Source organism: Peromyscus eremicus, chromosome 8b (assembly GCF_949786415.1).
Source record: "Peromyscus eremicus chromosome 8b, PerEre_H2_v1, whole genome shotgun sequence".
In the NCBI taxonomy this organism is placed as follows: Eukaryota; Metazoa; Chordata; class Mammalia; order Rodentia; family Cricetidae; genus Peromyscus; species Peromyscus eremicus.
The window spans coordinates 5,773,730-5,796,716 of NC_081424.1; the positions used below are offsets into that span (position 1 = coordinate 5,773,730).

General features: G+C 38.8%; 1 protein-coding gene and 1 pseudogene across 4 annotated transcripts in view; both read right to left on the reverse strand.

Moving 5' to 3' along the window:
* Hace1 (HECT domain and ankyrin repeat containing E3 ubiquitin protein ligase 1) overlaps nt 1-22,987 on the reverse strand; it is a 115,504-nt gene that overhangs the window by 22,778 nt on the left and 69,739 nt on the right. For all 4 annotated transcript variants that reach the window (XM_059272434.1, XM_059272432.1, XM_059272433.1 and 1 more), the window contains 8 exons: nt 20,856-21,190; nt 20,322-20,390; nt 20,024-20,111; nt 13,378-13,489; nt 13,184-13,281; nt 12,960-13,047; nt 9,091-9,240; nt 8,380-8,576 (listed from right to left, as the gene is read on the reverse strand). In XM_059272434.1, coding sequence (XP_059128417.1) covers nt 8,380-8,576; nt 9,091-9,240; nt 12,960-13,047; nt 13,184-13,281; nt 13,378-13,489; nt 20,024-20,111; nt 20,322-20,390; nt 20,856-21,190 — 1,137 coding nt within the window. The remainder of the gene's footprint in view (nt 1-8,379; nt 8,577-9,090; nt 9,241-12,959; nt 13,048-13,183; nt 13,282-13,377; nt 13,490-20,023; nt 20,112-20,321; nt 20,391-20,855; nt 21,191-22,987) is intronic.
* On the reverse strand, nt 3,523-4,907 carry LOC131918355 (protein YIF1A-like; annotated as a pseudogene).

A 22,987-nucleotide genomic window follows, 5' to 3' on the forward strand; every position in this document is an offset into this window, starting at 1 on the left:
ATGCCTCATGAGTCCCCCACACCTCATCTGGCACAAGGAAAGCAGCCACTTCTATTTTCAACCCTCCACCTTCTCTGAATCCTACTTGCCCACCACTCAAAAGTATTTTCCTACAACAGGGACTTATCAGTTATTACCAATTACATTCAGGCACTTATTTGAGAGATCGACATGTGTACCAGACAATCAAACAGTAATATATACTAAATTTCCAGGATTTGACCTCAGGAAGTGTGTGTATACACACACCTACACAACAGCAGAACTGCCCATTTGTTACTAGCATCCATCACCTTCTAGTTCTATGTCTACTCTCACTAAAACTATATTTATAGTAATATGTTTAAGATATAGGAACCCTGCAGAAGAGGAGGGGATGGAGGACACCAGGAGAACAAGGTCCTCTAAATCAACCGAGCAAGGCTCATATGAGCTCACAGAGAACAAAGCAGCAAGCCCAGGGCCTACACCAGTTCACCAGGCCCTCTGCATATATAATATGGCTATGACTCCTGACTGTGAGGACAAGTGGGTCTCTGACTCTTGTGCCTGCTCTTGGGGCTCTTTTCCTTCTGTTGGATTGCCTTGTCCAATTTCAATGTGATTTTTTTTATCTTATTATATTTTATTATGTTCTGTTATCTCTTAGAAACCCGTTCTTTTCTAAGGAGAGACAGAAAGGGAGTGGATCTGGAAGGGAGGGAAAGTGGAGAGGAACCAGGAAGAGGAAAGGGAGAGGAAACTGTAATCAGGATATATTGTATGAACAAAGAATCTATTTTTAATAAAAGGGGGAAATATGCTTAAAGTGCTATATAAGATCCTACTTTCCCTAAACAAAAATTGCTTTCTTGTTAAGGTTTTGATTTTATGAAGTATTATTGATAACTACTGTCTGAGATCATATCCAATGACAAAGCATTCAGGTCTGAGAAGTGGTAGCTTGGTGGGTGAATGCTCGCTGGACAATAGGACCTGACCCCAGCACACGGGTCCACAACCCCTAGCACTGGGGACTCAGACAGAACCATCACTAGGGCCAACTCCTGGTTCAGTTAGAGACCCTGTCTCAGGGGACTAGGGCAACCATTCACATATACTCCACACATATGCATGTACATACGAAATATCCATACACTTATACACAAAAATCTTCATGTGAAGCCTGAACATATTCTCACTACTCAACTGAACTCTACCTACAGCAGCTGCATTCCACATCTAATGGAATAGTACATATTCCTACTATCTCCACACACTTTGTTTTTAAATTAATTCTTGCAATTATACTACTCTCTCCTCACATTTCCTTCTATTCCTTCTAATATGATTTCCTACATTTACTTCAGTATCCAGACCATGATTACCAGTTGATTTGTGAATATCAGCTCCTTCGTATCCCAATTTTCACACTAAAGTCAAATGAATTTTGGTGTCAATTCAAATAATAATAAAAATTCTAGCATTACAAACTCTTATGACTTGACCGATAGAAACTGTATTGATCAATAAACCCCAAATTGTTTCTAAAGTGTTTCCTTATATCTTCATAAGGAGAACACCTTCAAACAAGGTAACAAAAATCAACATTTCTTGACAACGATTACTTCAAACACCCACAACTACTCACACTAACACCCCAGCTGGAACTCAGGAGCCTCCTATCTTTGCCTTGTGAATGCTAGTATCAATTTTAAGACAAATGAACTAATTTAAGATGTGTTACATTTTAAAGATTTTACATCTTAGCTAGGTATGACATCATACACTTGTAATGCTAGCTAGCACTGTAGAGAAGCTGAGGCAGGAGGACTACACAACTTGAGACCAACCTGGTCCCCACACAGAGTTCCAGGCTAGCCTGTAATACATCAGAAGATCCTATATGAATGAGAATGGCCCCTACAGGTTCATATATTTGAATGTTTGGTCTGCAATTGGTGAAACTAGGAAGGATTAGGAGGTGTGGCCTTGTTGAAGGAAGTGTGTCACTGGAGATAACTCTTGAGGTTTCAAAAGCCGAAGCTACTCTCAGTTCACACACACACACACACACACACACACACTCACTATTTCCTCCCCCATCCAACTGCGGATCAGGCTGCAGGATCTTACTTATTACTCCAGTACAATGCCTACCCGCCTGATGCCAGGATCTAGCAATGATGATCATGGACTCTAGCGCTTTTAAATTGAAAGCAAGCCACCAATTAAATGCTTTCTTTTATAAATTGCCTTGGCCATGGTATCTCTTCACAGCATCAGAAAAGAAACTAAGACACTATCTCAAAAGAGAGAGAGAATTATTAACATACTAATGCTTAACAGCTACTACCAATCCTAATCATTACAAAATTCTGTAATCAACTAAGTAACTAGTTAAATAAAGTTTTGAGATCCTTATTACCATAGTATTCCAACCTTAGATGAGACCACAATAAACGGCTCCCCTCAAAATGAACATATTATCATTTATTTATAATTATTTATCTATCACTTTCCTTTGCTCTAGCTTTCAACAAAAGACATATACAAAATAACTAATAAAATAAATATTTTTAAAAGCTAAACAAAACTTATGTTAAGGGTGGAAGGGGCTGCTAGGAGATGCACATAAACACAGAGCTGAAGAGCACAGAGCAGCATGGAAGGATCTTTCCATTTTATCATACTACATGTATCTGAAAGGAGAGGTGGATCTACTCACCAGACACAGGATTCACATTGAAGAATCATGTTTAAAATGTTTACAGTTTTTTGTTGAAATGTAATCACTTACTTAACAAAGATTTTATGATTTCAATACTCTTATCTGAGTGTAGACCTTCAGTGTGAACTGAAACAGTAAATGTAACGCAGGGTGGCCAATCCGACAATGAAAAGGGGGCTCAGAGGGCGAAGGCACTTGTAGTGCAAGCCTGACCACCTGAGCTCAATCCCTGGAACCCACACAAAAGTGGAAGGAGAGAGCTAACTCCACAGCTGTCCTCTGACCTCCACACATGCAACATGGCAGGAATGTGCACATTCCTACAAGCACATCACATGCACAAAAATAGTAATAATAAATGTCATTGTTTCATTCACTACGCTCATACAGATTTAAACATATAGGCAGATTACTATTTTCTTTTTTTTTTTTTTTTTACTATTTCAATTTACAGTTTTTTTCATTTTGTTTTGTTTTTTGTTTTTGTTTTTAGAGACAGGGTTTCTCTGTGTAAGCTTTGTGCCTGTCCTGGATCTCACTCTGTAGACCAGGCTGGCCTCGAACTCACAGAGATCCGCCTGTCTCTGCCTCCCGAGTGCTGGGATTAAAGGCATATGCCACAGTTTAACAGGACTTGACTCATTATATTTAAAAAAATCACGTTCTTCTTCAATATCAATTACTGTTGCACACAGGATGAAGGCCAGTGGACTTGAACTTATGAGGTCTAGGCTTTGGCACCACATTGCCATTCATTCTTCCTTTTTTTTTTTTTTTCAAGAAAACCAAATCTTCAATATATGGAAAAATCAGCGTCACCTGGAGCCAGATCACTAGACCAGATGGAAGGTCAGCCAGTATATGATGAGGAACTGAAAGACAGCTACTCCCAGGGTCATGTCGACCTGGAGACACTGCTGAGGGGCTGGGGCCCCCATGATGTCAAGAGCCCAAGGCTGCAGTCCACATAGAATGCACAAAAAGGTACATAAGCACTTGTTCAGGCCAAGGCCACACAGTAGCTATCACTGCCAAAGAGCACCCTTACCAGCACACTGAGGATCATCTCCACATGTAACCACTACAAGCCAAGACATGAAAGGTATTCAGTTCACTGCACACAGTGGCCAAGGAGAGGTCCAAAGTAGGACCAGCATCTCTATTAACACCCACACCAATGCTGTGCTTGCACAAAGGCCCAATACCTCTGGGAAGAACGATTGTGGGATAATTTTGATCACACTGTGACACTCCAAGACTGTTAAATAAGTTAAAGTTTACCTTGAATCAAGGGGGCAGAGTCAGTGACTAGCTGACCTGAATTAGCCATAGAGAAGCCAGCAATTTGGAAGAGAAGATGCACAGAAAGGGAAGGGAGGAGGCCAGAGTTGGAGCTTTTGGTTCTGGAATGAGGGAGGAGATGCATCTCTTGTGTCTCCAGCCAAAAATTAAAGTCAGCTAGTTGCTACTCAACCTCTCTGAGCTAGTAAGTTTTCACCCCGGCCTTTGACTCCTGAGTCTTATTGATAAATAGAACCACAGAAACTTAATTTAAACCTACATATTGTGGCCATGGCAGAGCCGGGGCCATAGAACCAAAAGCCCTGCCAGGCCATGGCCTGAGTGACCAGTGGGGTGCTGCTGACTGCGGACCCCACCTGAAGATAATAATTAAAATATCAAGAGATTCATGTACAGCTATAAAGCTGACAGAAAAACATCAGAGAACTTTTTCTGAATGCCCAGTGTCATCCTAGCCAGCAGCACATATGTGAAGAAGGTCATTATGGGGACATAGAGGTCAGGAACATTGAGGTCTTTCTGTGGGGGCAGAAGCACATCATGACTGTATTGCATTTTTCCAGTTCTGATATATGTAGGGGAAGACCAATAACCTCAGCTTCTTGGTATGTCCACAGCAAAAAAATATTTGAGTTTGTTCCCAGACACAAAGTGGAGCAACTCTTGGTACACTAAGTCCTTTCCTCGGGATGCTATGGAGCTGCCATAGCCAAATTGGCCATTGGGTCTCCAAACAGGTGGTGACACTGAAGGCTATATCAGCTCCTGTGGCTGGGTATTCTCCTGGTAGGCTGGAATGGCCACCACTTGTGTCATTGAAGGGTGGAGGAGGATCTGGAGCTACTGCAGTCCTGTGCTTGGAACCATGGGCTCCAAATCCTGAGTGATAAATCATGGCTACGACATTCACTCTACCCAAAGGCTAGCTGCACTGAGTCATAGGTACCAACGCTATTGAAAAAGCTTCTCTTGCCCAGCACTGACTGAAGTTCCCAACAGCCCAACACATTCTAGGGCTGGCTGATCAGGGCTGCCATGTTCGTGGCTTTGGGCTTCTATGTCCTTGTGTATAAAGTCACATGAAGACTAAAAATATCTCTAAGTATGAGTGAATAAAACCTCAGCTCCCAATTATATTTCCAATAACTGAACTTGACCTTTCTGTGTAAATATAAAATATAAAGTCTAAAGTTTTCAATTCACAACTATGTAAAACTAAGAATATATTTTATAAACTATTACCCAAAACAACTAATTTTTTTCACTTAACAAAAATGTTAAAATTCTCTATCATTATCCCAATTCAATAGACTAGAATATTAAAGTCAATGAGTTTTAAAATGTGACCACGATTGATAAATAAAAAGCTCAATGCAAGGAATGGAATATTTCCCCTCAAGCTGTAGTCAAACACACCTGTGAAACCTGTTTTCAGTACAGGTTATTACAACTGCTCTTGATTTGATATACACTGCAAACACTGACCATAGGGCATGGAGAAATCAACTTGGTACTGACCAGGACGCTTCATCCTTGCTGGTTAGCTTTCACAGAACTAGAAGGTGCTAAGAAGAAGGTGCTCCTGGGGGGTAAGAGTCATCAATCGTCTTTCTCAGCTCTGAACCCTGTGAGCTATAACAATGACCAACATGACAAGGTCTGCTAACGGGGATAATACTAGCATAGATGTCATGGGGGTAACCAACCACTTTCTGATTGCAGTTAAGGCCCACTCCACAGTACAGCCTGGTACTGTAAGTCTGGCAAAGAACCCAGGGTTGGGGAGCTCAGAGGCCCCATGAATGAACCTACTATTATTATTTTGCTAAATGGACACAGGATCAAACTTCCCTCTAATTTTGTATCACTCTCTACTCATAGATTAGTGCAGTTCTTACACCTCATCAGGTAAGTTTCTTGGGTCAGTGGCTGGTGGTTAACACAGAAATTCACAACTGGTCAACATGCAGAGAATAGTGTAAGTGGAGTGCTCAGCCAAAACTAGGACATCTATATCATAACCCTTCCCCAAGGCTCTGGTATCACTAGGAGACAAAGACTGTAAGAGACAGAGCTCAGGAATGATCAAACAGAACCTGTTCTTTTGAACATGACAGGACCACTACACTCATGAATTCATAGGAGTGGTGTCTAGTACAGATGGGAAGGAGTTTGTGAGCCACGACCCTAACCGAGGAGCTACTGCAAGTTGATGGCTTCTGGGGTGGCGTGGGGGTGTGAACAATCAGTTTTCTTTAAGGGTACAACTCCTGACGGGTGGACCAAACACCACTAGATGGCCCCACATGCTGAAGTAAAGGAGGAAATAAATGGCAAAAATTGATCTTCATGGACTATTTAAAGAAAAAAAAAAGACAAAATTGATGGAGGTAAAGAAGGTGGGAGTGGATCTTGGAGCAGTAGCAGTGGAAGATATGATCAAAATACACTGCATAAAATTCTTAAAGAATAAACATACTTTTTAAAAATATGCCTATGTCTTTGGGCCTTTTAAAAATATTCCACATTTCACTAAATCTACAAATTTACAAAATTTCAGTAGCTATTCTACTGCTGGTTTTGTGTGTCAACTTGACACAAGCTAGAGTCACCATAGAGGAAGAAGCCTCAGTTGAGGAAATACCTCCATGAGATCCAGCTGTAAGGCATTTTCTCTATTAGTGATCAATGGGGAGAGTCCAGCCCATGATGGGTGGTGCCTTCCCTCGGCTGGTGGTCCTGGGTTCTATGAGAAAGCAGGCTGAGAAAGCCAGGCAAAGCAAGCCAGGAAACAGCATTCCTCCATAGCCTCTGCATCAGCTCATTCCTGCCCTGTTTGAGTCCCTGTCCTGACTTCCTGCAGTGATGAACAGCAATGTGGAAGTATAAGCCAAATAACCTTTTCCCTCCCAACTTGCTTTTTGGTTATGGTGTTTCATGCAGCAATAGGAACCCTAACTACGACAGATATATACAGCAATATAAAATCGTATTGTATTAAATGTCATCGATTTTTAAGTCAAATTGAAAACAAATATCATGTATAGATGGCATATAATAATAAAAACAATTGTTATACATGTGTATACTGCAGATATAAAATCAAGAGGTAGGATTTATTGGAACATGAAAGCACACACAAGGTTTAAACACTGAGATTTCTTTTCTGTGTCAAAACACTTAAATCTGGTTCAGAAAAGACAGTTCAGTGCATAAAGTGTCTGCTACATAAGCTTAGGAACCTGAGTTCGGATCCCTGGAACCCATGTGAAAGCCTAGAAAGGAGGTGTGGATCTGTAAGCCCAAACTTAAGGGGGATAGCCAAAGGCGACTCGCAGGGGACCACTGGTCAGACAGTATAGCAAAATGGCAAGCTTCAGTTTCCCTGAGAGACACTGCCTCAGAAAACAGGGCCGAACAAACACAAACAGTGTGCAGTCACTACTCAGACACACAGAGAGGACACAGTGGGTAGGCCTCCCCTCATGTTCAGTCACCTACTCAGACACACAGAGAGGACACAGTGGGTAGGTGTCCACTCAGCCACCCCCTGCTCCTTGAAGACCTTCCCTGAGTTGCTACAGACCTGTCCTCAGGTGTCGCTGCAAGTATGTGAGGAAGTCAGTGTACACCCACAGAGCTTAACGTCCACTTCACACACTAACGCTCCACACATTTTCTCACTTACCAATGGACTCTAGAAAGCATTATATAGACATACGTCACACAGTAACTGATGTGCATGTAAGCCTCTTCTCAGATCACACCCACTTGTGGGGAGAACTCCTTTACATGCACCTGCTCCCATGCAAGTGTCCCCAAAGTATAAGTTTCTAAAACAACTGCCACACCAAAGTACACAGTTACACTGAGTGTCAATAAATACCGTTTAAATGCTCCCACCAATAAATAAAGGTAAAAAGCAACTATTAGTAAAAACAACCTGCTGTCAACACCTGGCCTCCACATACATCTGCACTGGAGACATGCCTGCTCACATGTATACACCACATACATACATTCAAATACAAAATGCTTTAATATCTAACTTTAAAATATACAATAGTGATTATTGCACAATGATCACCATTTAGTTTATATTTCCAATCAGATTTTTTTTAAAGTGCAGATGCCTAACTTCCACAATCAACTACATAGTGTTCTAGACTGCCTTGCTAACCATCTCATTACAGTACTAGACCGAAACAGTCTTCTAACTTGAGTCTTCAATGTGGTAGTTTGGTTAACTTAAACACTTTCATCTACTAGCAATGACAAGGTTTTTCTAGCAAATACTGGAGTGATTTAGAGAAACTGGCGATCAGGGCCATTTTAAGAGTGGCTGAGGTGAAAATCTGAATACTCACTTTGTTATTTTGTGTCACAAGAATACTTCCACCCCCGGGCTTCAAAGGCACCTCTTCCATTGCTCCAAACACATCAGTCTCAACAGAGAAAGTCAGCTCTAGACCCAGGTCACTAATATCATTATCTAAAATCCATTGCAAATTTTTGGCATATTCTGGATCAATAGATGCTACATCTTGGTAATTTACAGGAATACCTAAAAATTTGCAAAAACAGCAGTTACAATACAAGCTTCTGACTTTCCTTTACCTATTTAGTGGTAAAATGCTGCCCTCTACAGATACTCTGAAAAAGAGCAAAATATAATCAAATTTGCGGTATGTTTTAAATGGATGCTAATTTCTAAACTTAGAAATCCATTAAATGAAGCTGCTGCTCCCTCTACATCTCTACAACACAGTCTTTCTTTGAAACAGCTATTTAGGAAACTGTTCTAAGCTTCAGAAATGACAATTACTTTAGGTACACTCGCATAAAAATGGATGCTTTATGTAAACACATACACACTAAAATGCAAGTGGAAAATGTCTAAATGTACTCCTTCTTAAAAGAAGGACATTTTTCTCTCCCTCTAGCCCCCAGATGCCTTAGGAACACATATGGTCTCTAATCATAACAGCAGTTATTTCAATAAAAAATGGCATGCTTATCAGTTCTCTCTAAAAGCTATAAGCAATGTAAATGTCTACAGAAGTATAGTAAACCCATACCAAGAATGTGCTTGTAGAATGATCGTGTGAAGTAAATATTGACCAACTGCCTGTGATTCAAAGCTAATCCCAAGATCTGTCCAGCAAACCGGAAATAGTTCAAGTGATCAGGATTGACATAGGAGTTGCTATTGGGCTGAAAAGTTGTTCCTATTGAAATAAATACAAAGTAGTAAGATCCGTATGCACAATAGAGAACAGTCCAAAGCAGGTAAATTTATTCACAGGTAACTCAAAGGCCATGGTTAATTATGCAGTTCTTTGTGGAATATATAAACAAACTAGAATTGGAGTATAAAAGATAACCATCAATTCATATTTCTCAGGATAATCTGTGTATAGAGAGAAAGTTATAAAATACTTGTGACTTACACCAAAGAGATCCTGGTAAAATAAAATAAAAGATCATACACATATACACACAGTCTTCTAGGTACTGTGGCAATAGCTATTCAGCTATAACCTCAGGCAGATACTGCTTCATTCATCTATACATGCCCAGTACTCACTAGATTTTGCATGTTAAGATACACAATACTATGGAAAGAACCATTCTTTAGTAATAGACCTAATCACTGAATGTGATGCCTATTAATGTCAACTAATGATCAGAAAATCTGCTACACCTAAAACTCATCCAATTCTTTCAAAAGGCAAATAATCAAGTTTAAACAACTACTAAAGAAGTGAAAGTAAAAACAACAAGGGTATGATTACTGATCAAAACTACATAACAGTGTGATTCATTTCTATGAACTATATGGAATAGACAAATTTAGAACAGTCACAAATTAGTGTTACTTGAGGCTAGAGGGAGCTGACTCAGAGGTACAACGTCTCCCCGTGGGCTGATGGGAAAGTTCTGGAACCAGAAGCAGTATCAACTGCATAGTACAGCAAACGTATTTAATGTCAGCACATGGTCTACTTTCAAACGGCTTCCACAGTGAAATGGGAAAATCTAAAGCTACACCTTGACTTTATCTCTCCTTCAATACTTTTTCTGGCCATTAACGTGGATTACAAATTCACTCCTTCATCTGGTAAAATATACACTGAGTTCAAGCTTTGCAGTACTATTCCAGACAACAAGACTAAAACAAAGACTAACTGAAAAACCTAATGAAACAGCAGCAAAGAAAAGTGGGCAGGTATTAGAAAATGAAATACTTCGACAACAATTCACTTGGTGCTTCAGAGATCTTTGATTTGCCAGTGCAACACTGAACTAAACTGCTGTGACCGTTTATACAGGTGTGAAGTAAAAATTTGGACACTTGTTGTTGAATGACTTAAGAGGCACGTGAAGCATGTCGTTCACTCTGAACTGCCTCTCACAATAACTTCCTATCTCAAGGCAAGATGTGACATCATAGCCACAAAGACTTCAAAGATAAATATAACCATAATTCCAAAAAAGTGCTGAAAATAATTCTATTTTTTACCTTTTTAAGGAATAATGCTTTGGATTATAGATGTACCAGCAAAGATTTTGGAGACTCTATTTTCTTCTCCTAGCTCTGCATATTCCTTCACTAACAAGTTTCTGAAAAAACTAGGTTCTTATTAAGGATAAAAGAAAAATTTTTTTAAAAGTATATAGACAAAAATCTTAAGAAAAGGAACTTTTACTTGATCACTTAAAACAATAAAAGTTTGTTAAACATTAAGTTTAAATATACCTGTGACCCTGCCAGCTTCTGAGTTTCAGTATTAAAAACTGTTTAACTGGGCTAGAGAGATGCTCAGTGGTAAGAAGCACTTACTGCTCTTCCAGAGGACCAGAGTTCAGTCCTCAGCACTCACATCTGGTAGCTCACAACTGCCTGTAACTCCAGCTCCATGGAAATCTGATACCTCTGGCCTCCATGATCATCTGCATTTACATGAACATACCCACACACATACACATAATTAAAAATAATTTTTAAAAATCTAAAAATTTTTAAGCTGGGCTGTGGTGATGCACACCTTTTATCCCAGCACTCAGGAGGCAGAGGCAGGTGGATCTCTGTGAGTTCGAGGCCAGCCTGGTCTACAAAGAGAGTTCCAGGACAGCCAGGGCTACGCAGAGAAACCCTGCCTTGAAAAACAAAAAATCTAAAAAAAAATTAAAAACTGGTAATTTTTTCAAACAAACAGGTTTATTGAAATATGTTTCAAGAAATAGTGAACATTTTTTTCAAAACAGAAATCCTATTGCATAAGAAAGCATTTCAAAAATATAGGTAAGAACATCTAATATTACTTCACACTCTCCTTGTGCCAGGGACTGAGCTGTGTTTTCATGTACCATCGAACTAAATTCTTATTCTACAACACAGATTATCATCAAGATTAAGGGAGGAGTCTGAGGTTCAGAATGGTTAAGTTCCTGGCCCAACATTCATGGGAAGAAAAGTGAGAGCACCAGGAATCACACCACTATCACTGCAAAGGCCAAACTCTTAACCACTAAACTACATGTGTCTCTATCTCAATTTAATAAGAAAATAAGTTTTTTACAATACTATAAACATTAGGTCTACCTAAACATTCCCTACATCAAGAATTCTTAAATCCCAAATGTAATTCCTTCATGACAACCACACCTAACAACGGGGACTATTTCACCTGGATTTTAAGTTACTAATACCATGGTCCCCAAGAGAAGACTTACATGAATTACAAAATGAACAAACCAATGACTTAGTCTGTATGACTGCACGTACTCTCTGTTCTCACTCGCATCATTTAGAAAGGACATCTAATGAAAGACGAGTGCAACTCAACTGCCTCAGTAAGAAACTGCAAAGAACAGAGACCCACAGTGTGCTGACTCTAGCTTTAAAGACTAGGCCTACGTAATTAAACTTGTTGTTTTGTTAAACTTGTCATGAAAACTACAAACACCAAATTCACCTCTCAGCAAACAATGAGAGGCTACAGAGCTGAAATAATCTCCATCACTCCAGGTGTGGCAGGGGCACTGTTCAACAGAGACATGCCTATAGACTTCTGCCCCACACAGCCCATTCTGGGGCCTCGCTTGACGCTCTCCATTAAGCAAGCACTTGCTGCTACTTTGGGTGCTGCAGTCTGAAGTTATAAATAGTTAAGATATTCTTTTCTTTCAAAAGTGCAAATACTGGGGAGAGAATATTTTTAGGAAAAATAAGAAACCATACATAATATTTGAAAACTGAAATCCCATCTTCACTTTATCAAGTTAGATGTCAAATATATCTCTCAAAATGAGTTGGTAATCATCAGTATGTAGTTTACAGTATCAAATTATATCTTTATATAGGTTGCAAGAACCATTTCTACGAATAGTGGTTCATCTTATTATATAGTTACATACATGTTTTATATTTTTAGTTGTGAGCCTAGCCTTTAATGGCTGAGCCATCTCTCCAGCCCAAGTGCATGTTTTTAGTTGCCTGATTTTGGTTTCTTAAAAGGACTAAAAATGAGGCCATTATGAATAAATTAATTAAGATGGAACATCACAAATACTAGACTCTGACTTTACAACTTGGAAATGAAAATAGGGTTAGCAAATCTTTATTTTCAAAAAGACTTCTTTAAAGTCTACTACCATTTTATAAAAGAAAATGTTAACTAAAAGTAATAATATAGTAACAGACAACCCTCAAATTGAATAAATTTTAAAGTTCTAGAGAGAAGTTTTCAGGGCCCGGAGACAAGCATTTGGAAACTGTTTAGAAGAAAGCTATGTGAGGACAAACTCTAGACTTCAGTTTCCTCTCCGATGACACGGAAACATCCACCTAGACAACAGGGCTATTAGAGGAATCAAGACAAAATTCTCCAATATAGTTTGATGAGAACGGCAGTAACAGGAAGGTGTAGACTATACAACTTACCATCTGCTGACTGGGTAAACAGTGCATAATCAGGATTGACTATCTCATTGGACAGAATATCAAACCACTCACGCACAACACCTTGACCCTGAATTCAAGAAAATAAAATTTAGCAACAACAGAAATATACTGCACTTAGACATTTTCTCTTAAATAATAACGAAATTTAAATGATATCAGGTAATACTAAACTCTGAAAGTGTTACGATAGCTTATGTACCCACCATGCCTTCCTCTCCATGAAATCGGACAGCAATCCCCTGCTTTAGTTTTGCACAATTGGCTTTTGATACAATTTCACAGCTACTCCTAAAAATAGAATCTGAATATGTAGCACTGGTTAATTTTAACATATTAAAACTTGCAATAACAACTACTTTATGGCTTATCCATCTAACTGATTCTTTGTTAAACATACCTCTGTGAACCAGGAGAATATCATTTTCATTCACCGGCCTGTGTACCATGTCTGAATCTGGCTGTCCTGAGTGCAAATGTTCATAGAACCATTCACAACGATCTTTAAATGGCTACCCCAAAAAATGACAGTAAAAATATGTTATCAGTATTTAAACCACATAATTACCACATCAGAAAAAAGATGCAGCCATTCGTGTTCTAACTTTTCAATAAGCATTCACAAAGAAGTGATCTTAAATAGCTTACTTAATGTATTTTTAATTCCTGTTTTCAACTGATAAATTATATCAAAGAACTTAATATCAGATATGTAACATACACTAAATTTCTTTTAAGTCAAATAATGCTTATATGAATGCATTTTCACACCCAGGAAAATTATACTGACTGTTCCATTTAATTTTTCAAATATGAAACTTTTGAGCTTGAGAAATAGCTCAGTAGATAAGAACATACAGTTTTTGTAGAGGACCTGAGTTCGATTCTCAGAATCCCCACCAGATGGCTCACAAATGCCTGTCATTCCAGCCCATGTCCTCCATGTCCTCTCTTGGCTTCCATGGACACCTGCACTCACATGCATACAACATACAAACACACATATAACATATACACATAACTAAAATATTGGCTTCCATGGATACCTGCACTCACATGCACACAATCACACACACACACACACACACACACACACACAACATATACACATAACTAAAATATTGGCTTCCACAGAACCTGCACTCACATGCACACAACACACACACACACACACACACACACACACACACACAACATATACATAACTAAAATATTGGCTTCCATGGACACCTGCACTCACATACACAGAACAACACACAGATACACATATATAACATATACACATAATTAAAATATTTTTTAAAACAAATCTTTTATGCCTAGTTCATTCTTACTTCTTTTCTTAGGAATTTAGGCAATAGATACAATTTTATTATCTTACAGCCTTTCCTTCCTTTACCTTAAAAACAGAAAATTAAGAACTCTTGAAAATTTTACTATATTTACTCATCTGCCAAGGAAAGCAAACTCAAATAATCTCTAAGTTTTATGATTAATCAGAAATTAATATTTAAGATCTAGTATATGCAAATACTACAGGTTATCTTAGTATATAAGAGTAGTAGAAAATTTAATTACAGATGAAAACTGCTTGATAAAGTTAAAAAGTTGAGGTAATACAGACTATAAATATGTACACGATACCAGGTTCTCTACAGTGACAAGCGAAGTCACTAAAGACTGAGAAATTATGCAAAGGATGAGGACATGGGCTTTGCAGGATCAGTTTGAACTACGACTTAATGTTGGGTAGAACTTGCTCAGGACACAGGAAAACAGGCACATCAGTTTAAGGAGACACAGAGAAAGCACGTAGGGAAACCAGGTCCCTGCGGAAGATGCAGCCAAGGTGCTGGCATAACTGGAGCTGTACCCTAACCTCCTGAAGGAGGAGTACTGTGAAGGTGAACTGAGCACATCGTTAACAGGAGTGAGACCTATGTAAAAGATACAGGGGCTGAGACAGTCAACTATAGGAGGTACTTCAGTGTGGAGCCCCATTTCATTCTGCCTATAAACACATCCCCCTTTAAAACTGCTCGATGGCCTAATTTTTCATCTGCACATAGTAAGCACACACACCCCTCTCCAAACAGTGTACCAAGAAACCTCAGAACTACCTCAAAATCCCCTTCTGTATTGGGCTATATGCACTCCAGTATAGACTTCTATTCAAGTGCACTCCTAATGTATCCAGTACAAAGAATAGGACAAATCTGGCCTGAATTGGTTTTAGGTTCATGAGAAGTAATTGTTTCCTCGAGTAAAGTTTTTAGAAGAATCCCCTATTTACCATCTTATGCCTGTGTATAACTGGTCATACATATGATTAAAATCAGATACATTATGGGAAGAGATATATAAAACAGAAAAAAAATGGTTATATGTTCTGAACTACAAATCAAAACAGAGAACTGTCTATGCTCCCTTAGCGACCAAACTCCATAAAAGGAAGACACTAACAACAAATGAGACTCTTAATACTCTCAACTCATGAGGTCCACAGTCAATCTGGACAGTATACCCATCTATAATCTGTACTATCACTTCCCTCTAGTAAAGATAGCTTGCCACTTGTGCAAATTTGTACAAGTCCTTATTTTCAATTCTTGGGTAAAAGGCCAAGAACGTGGAGCTACCTGTTCCAGATTATCACTATTATAGTCACCTGGTCAGAGGAAGCATGGTAAATAAGGTAATCAAAACGAGCACAGTATAAAAGAAGATCATACCGGAAGCTGTGATGGGGCCCTGGCTGCAGCAGGAAAGAGGAATAAAAAAGTAAATGTGAAAGAAAATACTCCACTGGAGAAAGGTGAAAAGTGGAAGGATCTGGAGACAGAACTTACTGACAAACATACGCTGGGATGAACTTTTGCCCCCACAACTTCATGCTACACTCCTGGAATGCACTGGTGGAAAGACAGTGAGTAAGGTGCTCTACATCCTGAACTTAAAACTGGTGCAAGATATAATTATAAGGGGCTTGGAAATAAACACTTAACTGTGCTATAACTGACCAATCATGAACCAAGCTGCAATGGAGAGAGATGAGGTTCTCACTAAGAGAATACACACCAAGAGATCAAGACTGAGGATCTGCTTGGCAAGTGATTCACACAACCTGAGAAGTCAGAGGAGAGGTCCAGGCAGTGCAGGAGCACAAAGCCGATGGTGGTCACACCATCAATACCCAATGGAGGACATTTTCCATCAGGTTTCAAGACACCATGAAATCTCTTCACTTCAGTCATACTAAACACTGGGTTTCAAGCTAAACTAAAATGTTTTTGAGCTAAATATTTGAGTAACACACATTGATTTTATACACACACACACACACACACACATTACTATGTGAACATCTGTGTATATAACTACTATTAATAAAAGTGAAATGTGCCATATCCTTGAAGTTTTCTTTTTCCTATTTGTTTTCTGAGACAGACTCTCACTATGTAGTCAGGACTGGCCTCAATCCCAGCATTCATCCTCTACTGTCCCTTGCGTACGAGGATGACAGGCAGCTACATCCATACACTATGGTGGTATTTTATTTGTACTGAAATGTGATTTTAATTGTATGTTAATAAATAAAGTTGCCCAGGGGTCAGAGCTATTAGAGCCATAGTAAGAGCATGGCGGTGGTGGCGCACACCTTTAATCCCAGCACTTGGTAGACAAAGCTTAGTAGATCTCTGTATGTTCAAGGATACAGCCAGCATTGGAGACACTGCCAGCCACTGCCAGCTGCTGCCATGACAAGCAGCATGTGAAGATGCCGGTAAGCCACGAGCCACATGGCAAGATATAGATTTATAGAAATGGATTAATTTAAGATATAAGAACAGTTAGCAAGAAGCCTGCCACGGCCATACAGTTTGTAAGCAATATAAGTCTCTGTGTTTACTTGGTTGGGTCTGAGCGGCTGTGGGACTGGCGGGTGACAGAGATTTGTCCTGACTGTGGGCCAGGCAGGAAGACTCTAGCTACAATACGCAGCTCAATGGACTTGAGAACATGATGCTGACTATTCCAAAAACTATGCTAGAGGACACACTAAAGCATGACACTAAAGCAATGCTTTTACACGTGCGATCTGAATTTAGATAAACATCTCTCAAATCCTGTTTCTGGAACTCAGTTTGTGGTTGTCAGGAATCACTGAAACCCTCACAGCTTTCATTCCGTTGCCCAGTAAACAAAAGAAATAATACCCAACTAAACTAAATAATTCAAAAAGCACAATAACCGTAAGTTACTAGACGCTGGCTAAATACAGATGCTTACGTTACTGAGAAAGAGACACAGCCTCACTTTACAGGAGACAAAGGTGAAGCACTTAGAGGTTGAGTAACTTGTATAAATACATCCAAGAAAAGACATATGAGCACTATTTCCAGCTACAATTAGGACATGGTGAAAGAATGACTGCCAATTACTATTATAAATGAGACTAAACATATTTGCCTTTGTAAGATATTGCTTCTTTTACCTTTAAAGCGTTAACTATGAAGTAAAACTAGGGCTGGGCAGGGTGGCACATGCCTTTAATCTGAGCACTAGGAGGCAGAAGCGGCTGATCTCTTGAGTTCAAAGCCAGCCTGGTCTATATGGTAAGCTCCAAGCCAGCCAGGGTTATGTAATCAAAACCTGTCTCCAAAACTCTGAGAGTTTTCACTAAAGTTTCTGCTACAGTCACCACAGTATTATATACTTCCTATCTGCATGCACTGATCCTTACTGTGGCCAAAATGGATCATATAGTATTGAGCTTTGATTGATAGATTAAAGCGTCTTATATGTTTGCTAGGCGGCTAGGAGTCACTGGTGACTATACCTCAAAAAAAAAAAAAATAATAATAATGCTGCCAATGTTTTGGAAAATAATATATTAAATGAATACATTAGAATGAAGATTATGTTTTAATTAGTAATCATAAAATAATAAACACTCATAAGTGATTTTAATGTCTCTCTGCTTTTCCCTTTGTTTCCCTTCCTGAATGATTCAGTTAAAATGCATTTGCCTTAGATATCCACCCTTGTTGATGGAACTTTGTTGACTGATTAAAGCGAAGAGAATGTCCACATGCATTGTGCTGGCCCAGTGTGGAGTTTTCCTGTGGTTAGGAGGGCTCTGTATAGGAGAACAGGGGCTCAGCGAGTAACTCAGAGAAAAGAGGAAATCACTGGAGGCGGAGTGTGGCAGCTGTCCAGGTATTTGGCAGAGCCCACTGGCTGAGTAGGCGTTCTAGAGAGAAGGGACCATGCCAGGGACAGGAGATCGGCAGTCTGGGACATGAACTCTGCCACTCAATTCATCCTCTTTCACTCAATTTAAAATTTCACATATTTTTCAAGTTTTTCAGAGTCACTTAAAAATCTACTTCCTTTTTTGAAATGTCCCCTCACTACAACACTCAAAGAAATCTCCTCTCTTAAAAGAACCTAGTAATAAGATAATTACTAATCTATAGATACCTTTGTTATCTTCCCTGTTGAATTTAGTTACAATCCTCTTTGAGGGTCTGAAGAGATAGCTTAGTGATTAAGATCACTGGCTCCTCTTCCTCTAGAAGACCTCACCATGTATAATAACTCCAATTCCATAGACTCTTAACACCTCCTCTGGCCTCCAGGTACACTGTAGTCATGTGGTGTACACACATACATTCAGGCAAAAACACTCACTAATTATTTTTAAAAGTCCCCTTTGAGAACAAAAGAGTTTCTATCCAATGACCACCATATCATATACTGGAAATATACACCAGTCTTTAGACTTTATTAATCCTAGCAAGTGTGTGTAATGATCTCTAAGCTTTATAGATGACAAAAATCAAGGTTTCCACAGGATGGGAATGTAGCTCAAATGGCAGAGTGCTTAGCCTGTACAACAACCTGGTTTAATCCCAATATCACATAAATCAGGTGTGATAAAACATACCCATAATCTGATCATGTGGGAGGGGGAGGCAAAGGATCAGAACTTAAAGATCACCTTCAGCTCTACAGTGAGTGAGGCTAAGCAGAGCTACTTGAAAACCTGTCTCAAAAAGTTTTTAATTTAAAAAAAAAAAATCAACATTCAAGGATGTTAAGAAATGTGGCCAAAATCACATGACTAAAAGAGCAAACCAAGCTTCCCTCATGTGTTCACAAAACACAGACAAGTGGAGTAAATAGGCGTAACCCCAGTAGGACAGAGGCTGTCAAATCAAGTCCATTTGGAGACGTGTCCTGTTACATCACTATTTTTACAAAAGGGTTTAACGGTCCTTTAACATACTACTGATGTGTTTTATAAATCCCTAAAGGGCACAGATGTTATTTCCTAAGTGTATTTGGGAATAAAAGCCTTTCCTCAAAAACCTTCCAAAACTAATTAAACTAATTAAGAAATGTGGTAATGTATTCTGTTGTCTCTGTACATGTCTTTGAACATAGCAGGCACTCAACACACATTTCTGGAAGAAGAAAGCCCATTCCTTATACTAAACTAGCATGGAGCTCCATCTTTCAGGCAGTAAGTTTAAAGTAAAATTACTAAACAAAATTCAAAGTCTGAAAATTAATTTCAGAAAGCTGGAGAAATGGTTCAGAGGTTAAGAGGGAAGCTCACACATGGCAGTCTGTAACTTCATTTTAGACGACCTAACACTGGCCTCCATAGGACCAGGCATCACATGATACACAGATACACAGGCAGGCAAAATACCCATATGCACAAAATAATGAAATAACAATTTTTTTTAAAGTAACAGAATTTTAACTGGGCAGTGGTGGTATGTTCCTTTAATCCCAGCATTCGGGAGGCAGAGGCAAGTGGATTTCTGTGAGTTCAAGGCAGCCTGGTCTACAGAGTGAGCTCCAGGACAGCCAGGACTGTTACACAGAGAAACCCTGTCTAGGAAAAAAAAAAAAAAGAAGAAAAAAAAAAAAAAAAACACCAGAATTTTAAAATTAAAAAAGGTTACTTAATTTTTTAAAAAGAAAAATATTTTATTTCACTATATTAACAATAAGATGAATAAAGTCTATACCTGTGCTTTTATGATATGCATGAATCTTGACATTAACTCAGGACATTCAAGAAGAAAATGGAAATGATCAAATATAATTTTAGGATTTCTGAAAGAAAAAATAAAAGGAACAATGACAATTATCATTGAGTGAAATGCAAATTCAGACATACAGTGCTGAAGTTGAAGGAAAGAGCATCTTTGTCTCTACCTGCTATCATTTTGTTAGTGACCACATTTTGAGTAGTAACAAAATTAATTTTTTCTGTTTAAATGAGTAAGTATAAACAGACAGTCTAAGAACCCCAGAAAACCTCACCTATTCACAAAGCACTTTAACACTTCATCATGCTTGCAGACAAATTCAATGAAACGAGGAGAAGTCATTCTGGATGGGGAAGAGAAAAGCAATCAGAATACACAGACAAAGTTGTCGATATAATATCAAATCCAATAAATGCATATTAAGTGGGACTGGATCCTAGACAAAAGGAGGAACTTAGATACACATCTCCCTTATCAGCTGAGGTTCCCTAGTATATGCCATGAAACAACACATGTAAGCTGTTATTAACAAATGATATCAACAAGTGACTTCTAGAAACTGTAAAATTTTCTGCAGCTCTTCATGAAGTAGCATTCACAAATTTACATAAAAATAAATGTATATACTTTCACAAAATTTAAATATTTTTACTACGTTTGTATTAGTGCAGTAAGTATCCTGAAACAAAATGAGAATAAAGTCTAAAAAAACCCAACAAATTATATTTGTTTTTATTGAAATTACAAAATTATTGAAGCTTTTCTTCATCTATCACAGAAAAGTAACATTAAGTCAAAGTTTTCTTACCCTGGAGGCATCTGACAGGAACAGCACATGTAAAAGGCTTGAATGACAGCACTCAGCCGGTTGGCTGTCATAGCAACAACATCCTGACCATCTGCACTGGCTTCCTGACTCCCTGCAAGCGCATCTGGCCTGGACTCCCCTGCGCCCGTGGACAGGTTTCCACAGCTCCCGGGTGCTGAAGGTTCAAATGGTGAGATGGAAGTGGCACCTGGATCCTGGCCTTTTTGTTTCAGTAAGATAGACGTGATATCCGTTGAGTCCTTCTTGTTTTTCATTAATTCTGTGGCTATTAAAACTAACCATTCATCTAATGAGTGCCAAAGCAATTCCAAAGGCTAAAAAGAAAAGAAACAGGCTTTTTAAACATCATTCTTCAAGTACATGATTTTTTTAAAGAAAAAAGACAAAAACTAAAACCTCACATCCAGATGGAGAGTATAAGAAATTTATTATAGACACTTTTTTCTTTCTAAGTCTGAGACTTGAGAATCTTAAAAGTAATAAAAGTACACATATGTTAAATAAATAAATTTATTCATTTACAGAAAAACTTGTATTATTCCTTATGAAAAGGAAAATAAAATCTAACAAAAATTTATAAGCAATCATTCATTTTCAAATACATATTTTTAAACTGCTTATTGCTTTCATAATCCCCTAACTTATTATCAAGATGTTGACAATTTTCAAGCAGAAGTATTATTTTAATTTAAAAACCTGAAAATTCCAAAAGAACTTAATGAACTGTCCACAGTGCTTCTTGAAAAGTATTCCTACTTTTTTTTATAACTTATAATATGAAGTTATGAAGTGGGACATAATGCAGATGTGTATATATTAAAATATATTTACACATACAAATTCACCTCTAGTAATTAGTAATTTTAGAATTATCTTATCATTTTAGTGTGGGTGTTTTGCCTACATCCCTATCTGTGTACCATGTGCGTGCAGTGCCCAATGAAGCCAGAAGAAGTTGTCAGATCCCCTGGGACTAGAGTCACAGATGGCTGGGAGCTACCATGTGGGTGCTGAGAATTGAACTTCAATCTTCTAGAAGAGCGGCAAGTTCTCTTAACTGCTGAGTCATCGCTCTAGCCCAGTAACCAGAAATGTTTAAGGTGAGAAATATCATGACTGAACTATCAAACTAGAGACTTAGCAGGACAGGAACACGGCTCAGCAAATTAAGGCACTTGCCACCAAGCCTGACAACATGCATTCATTCAATCTCTAGGACACACATGAAGGAGAGACTTGACTCTGAAGGTTGCCTTCTGACCTCTACAAACATACCTTGGCGCGCGCGCGCGCGCGCGCACACACACACACTCATAAACACACATGGCTACATGCACACATGTGTGAATGCACAATAAAAATGCAATAAAATTTTAAAATGTGTGCTCAACACACACACACACACACACACACACACACACACACACACACACACACACACGCAAAGACAGACTAGAATGTTGTAGGTTGCTCTCCCCCCCAGTGCCAGGAATTAAACCCAGAACATCCATCACGCTAAGTATGTACACTTTACTCCTCTGCACCTCTACCTAGTCCTTAGCAAACTATTGTTGGTGTTTTTCTAAATTCTGAAAGAGTCTAGGAGAACTTCACACTACATATGTAGCTAAGACAACCCTGAAGAGCTCCGGATCCTCCTGCATCCACTTCTCAAGTGCTGGGATTACAGGCAAACAGGAGCTGGAGATAAACTGAATCTTACTTCTAAATACTGAACATTCCTGCTGAGAAGAGTGAAATGTCTTCTTTGAGGTAATCATACACTACATTTTATTGTTTAAATCATTTCATCACAGACCAGATATCAGAGATGAAATACAAAAGACCTAAAACAATTAGTTTATAAAGTGCACAAAAATATACATGCCCAGCTACTGAGACCAGTACAGGTTAAATCACCCTTCACAGTATACACTATTTTAAATACTCCTATTAAGAATCAGCTGTAGCCAGGTGGTGGTGACGCACGCCTGAATTTAATCCCAGCACTAGGGAGGCAGAGGCAGGTAGATCTCTGTGAGTTAGAGGCCAGCCTGGGCTACAGAGCGAGATCCAGGACAGCCAGGGCTACACAGAGAAACCCTGTCTCA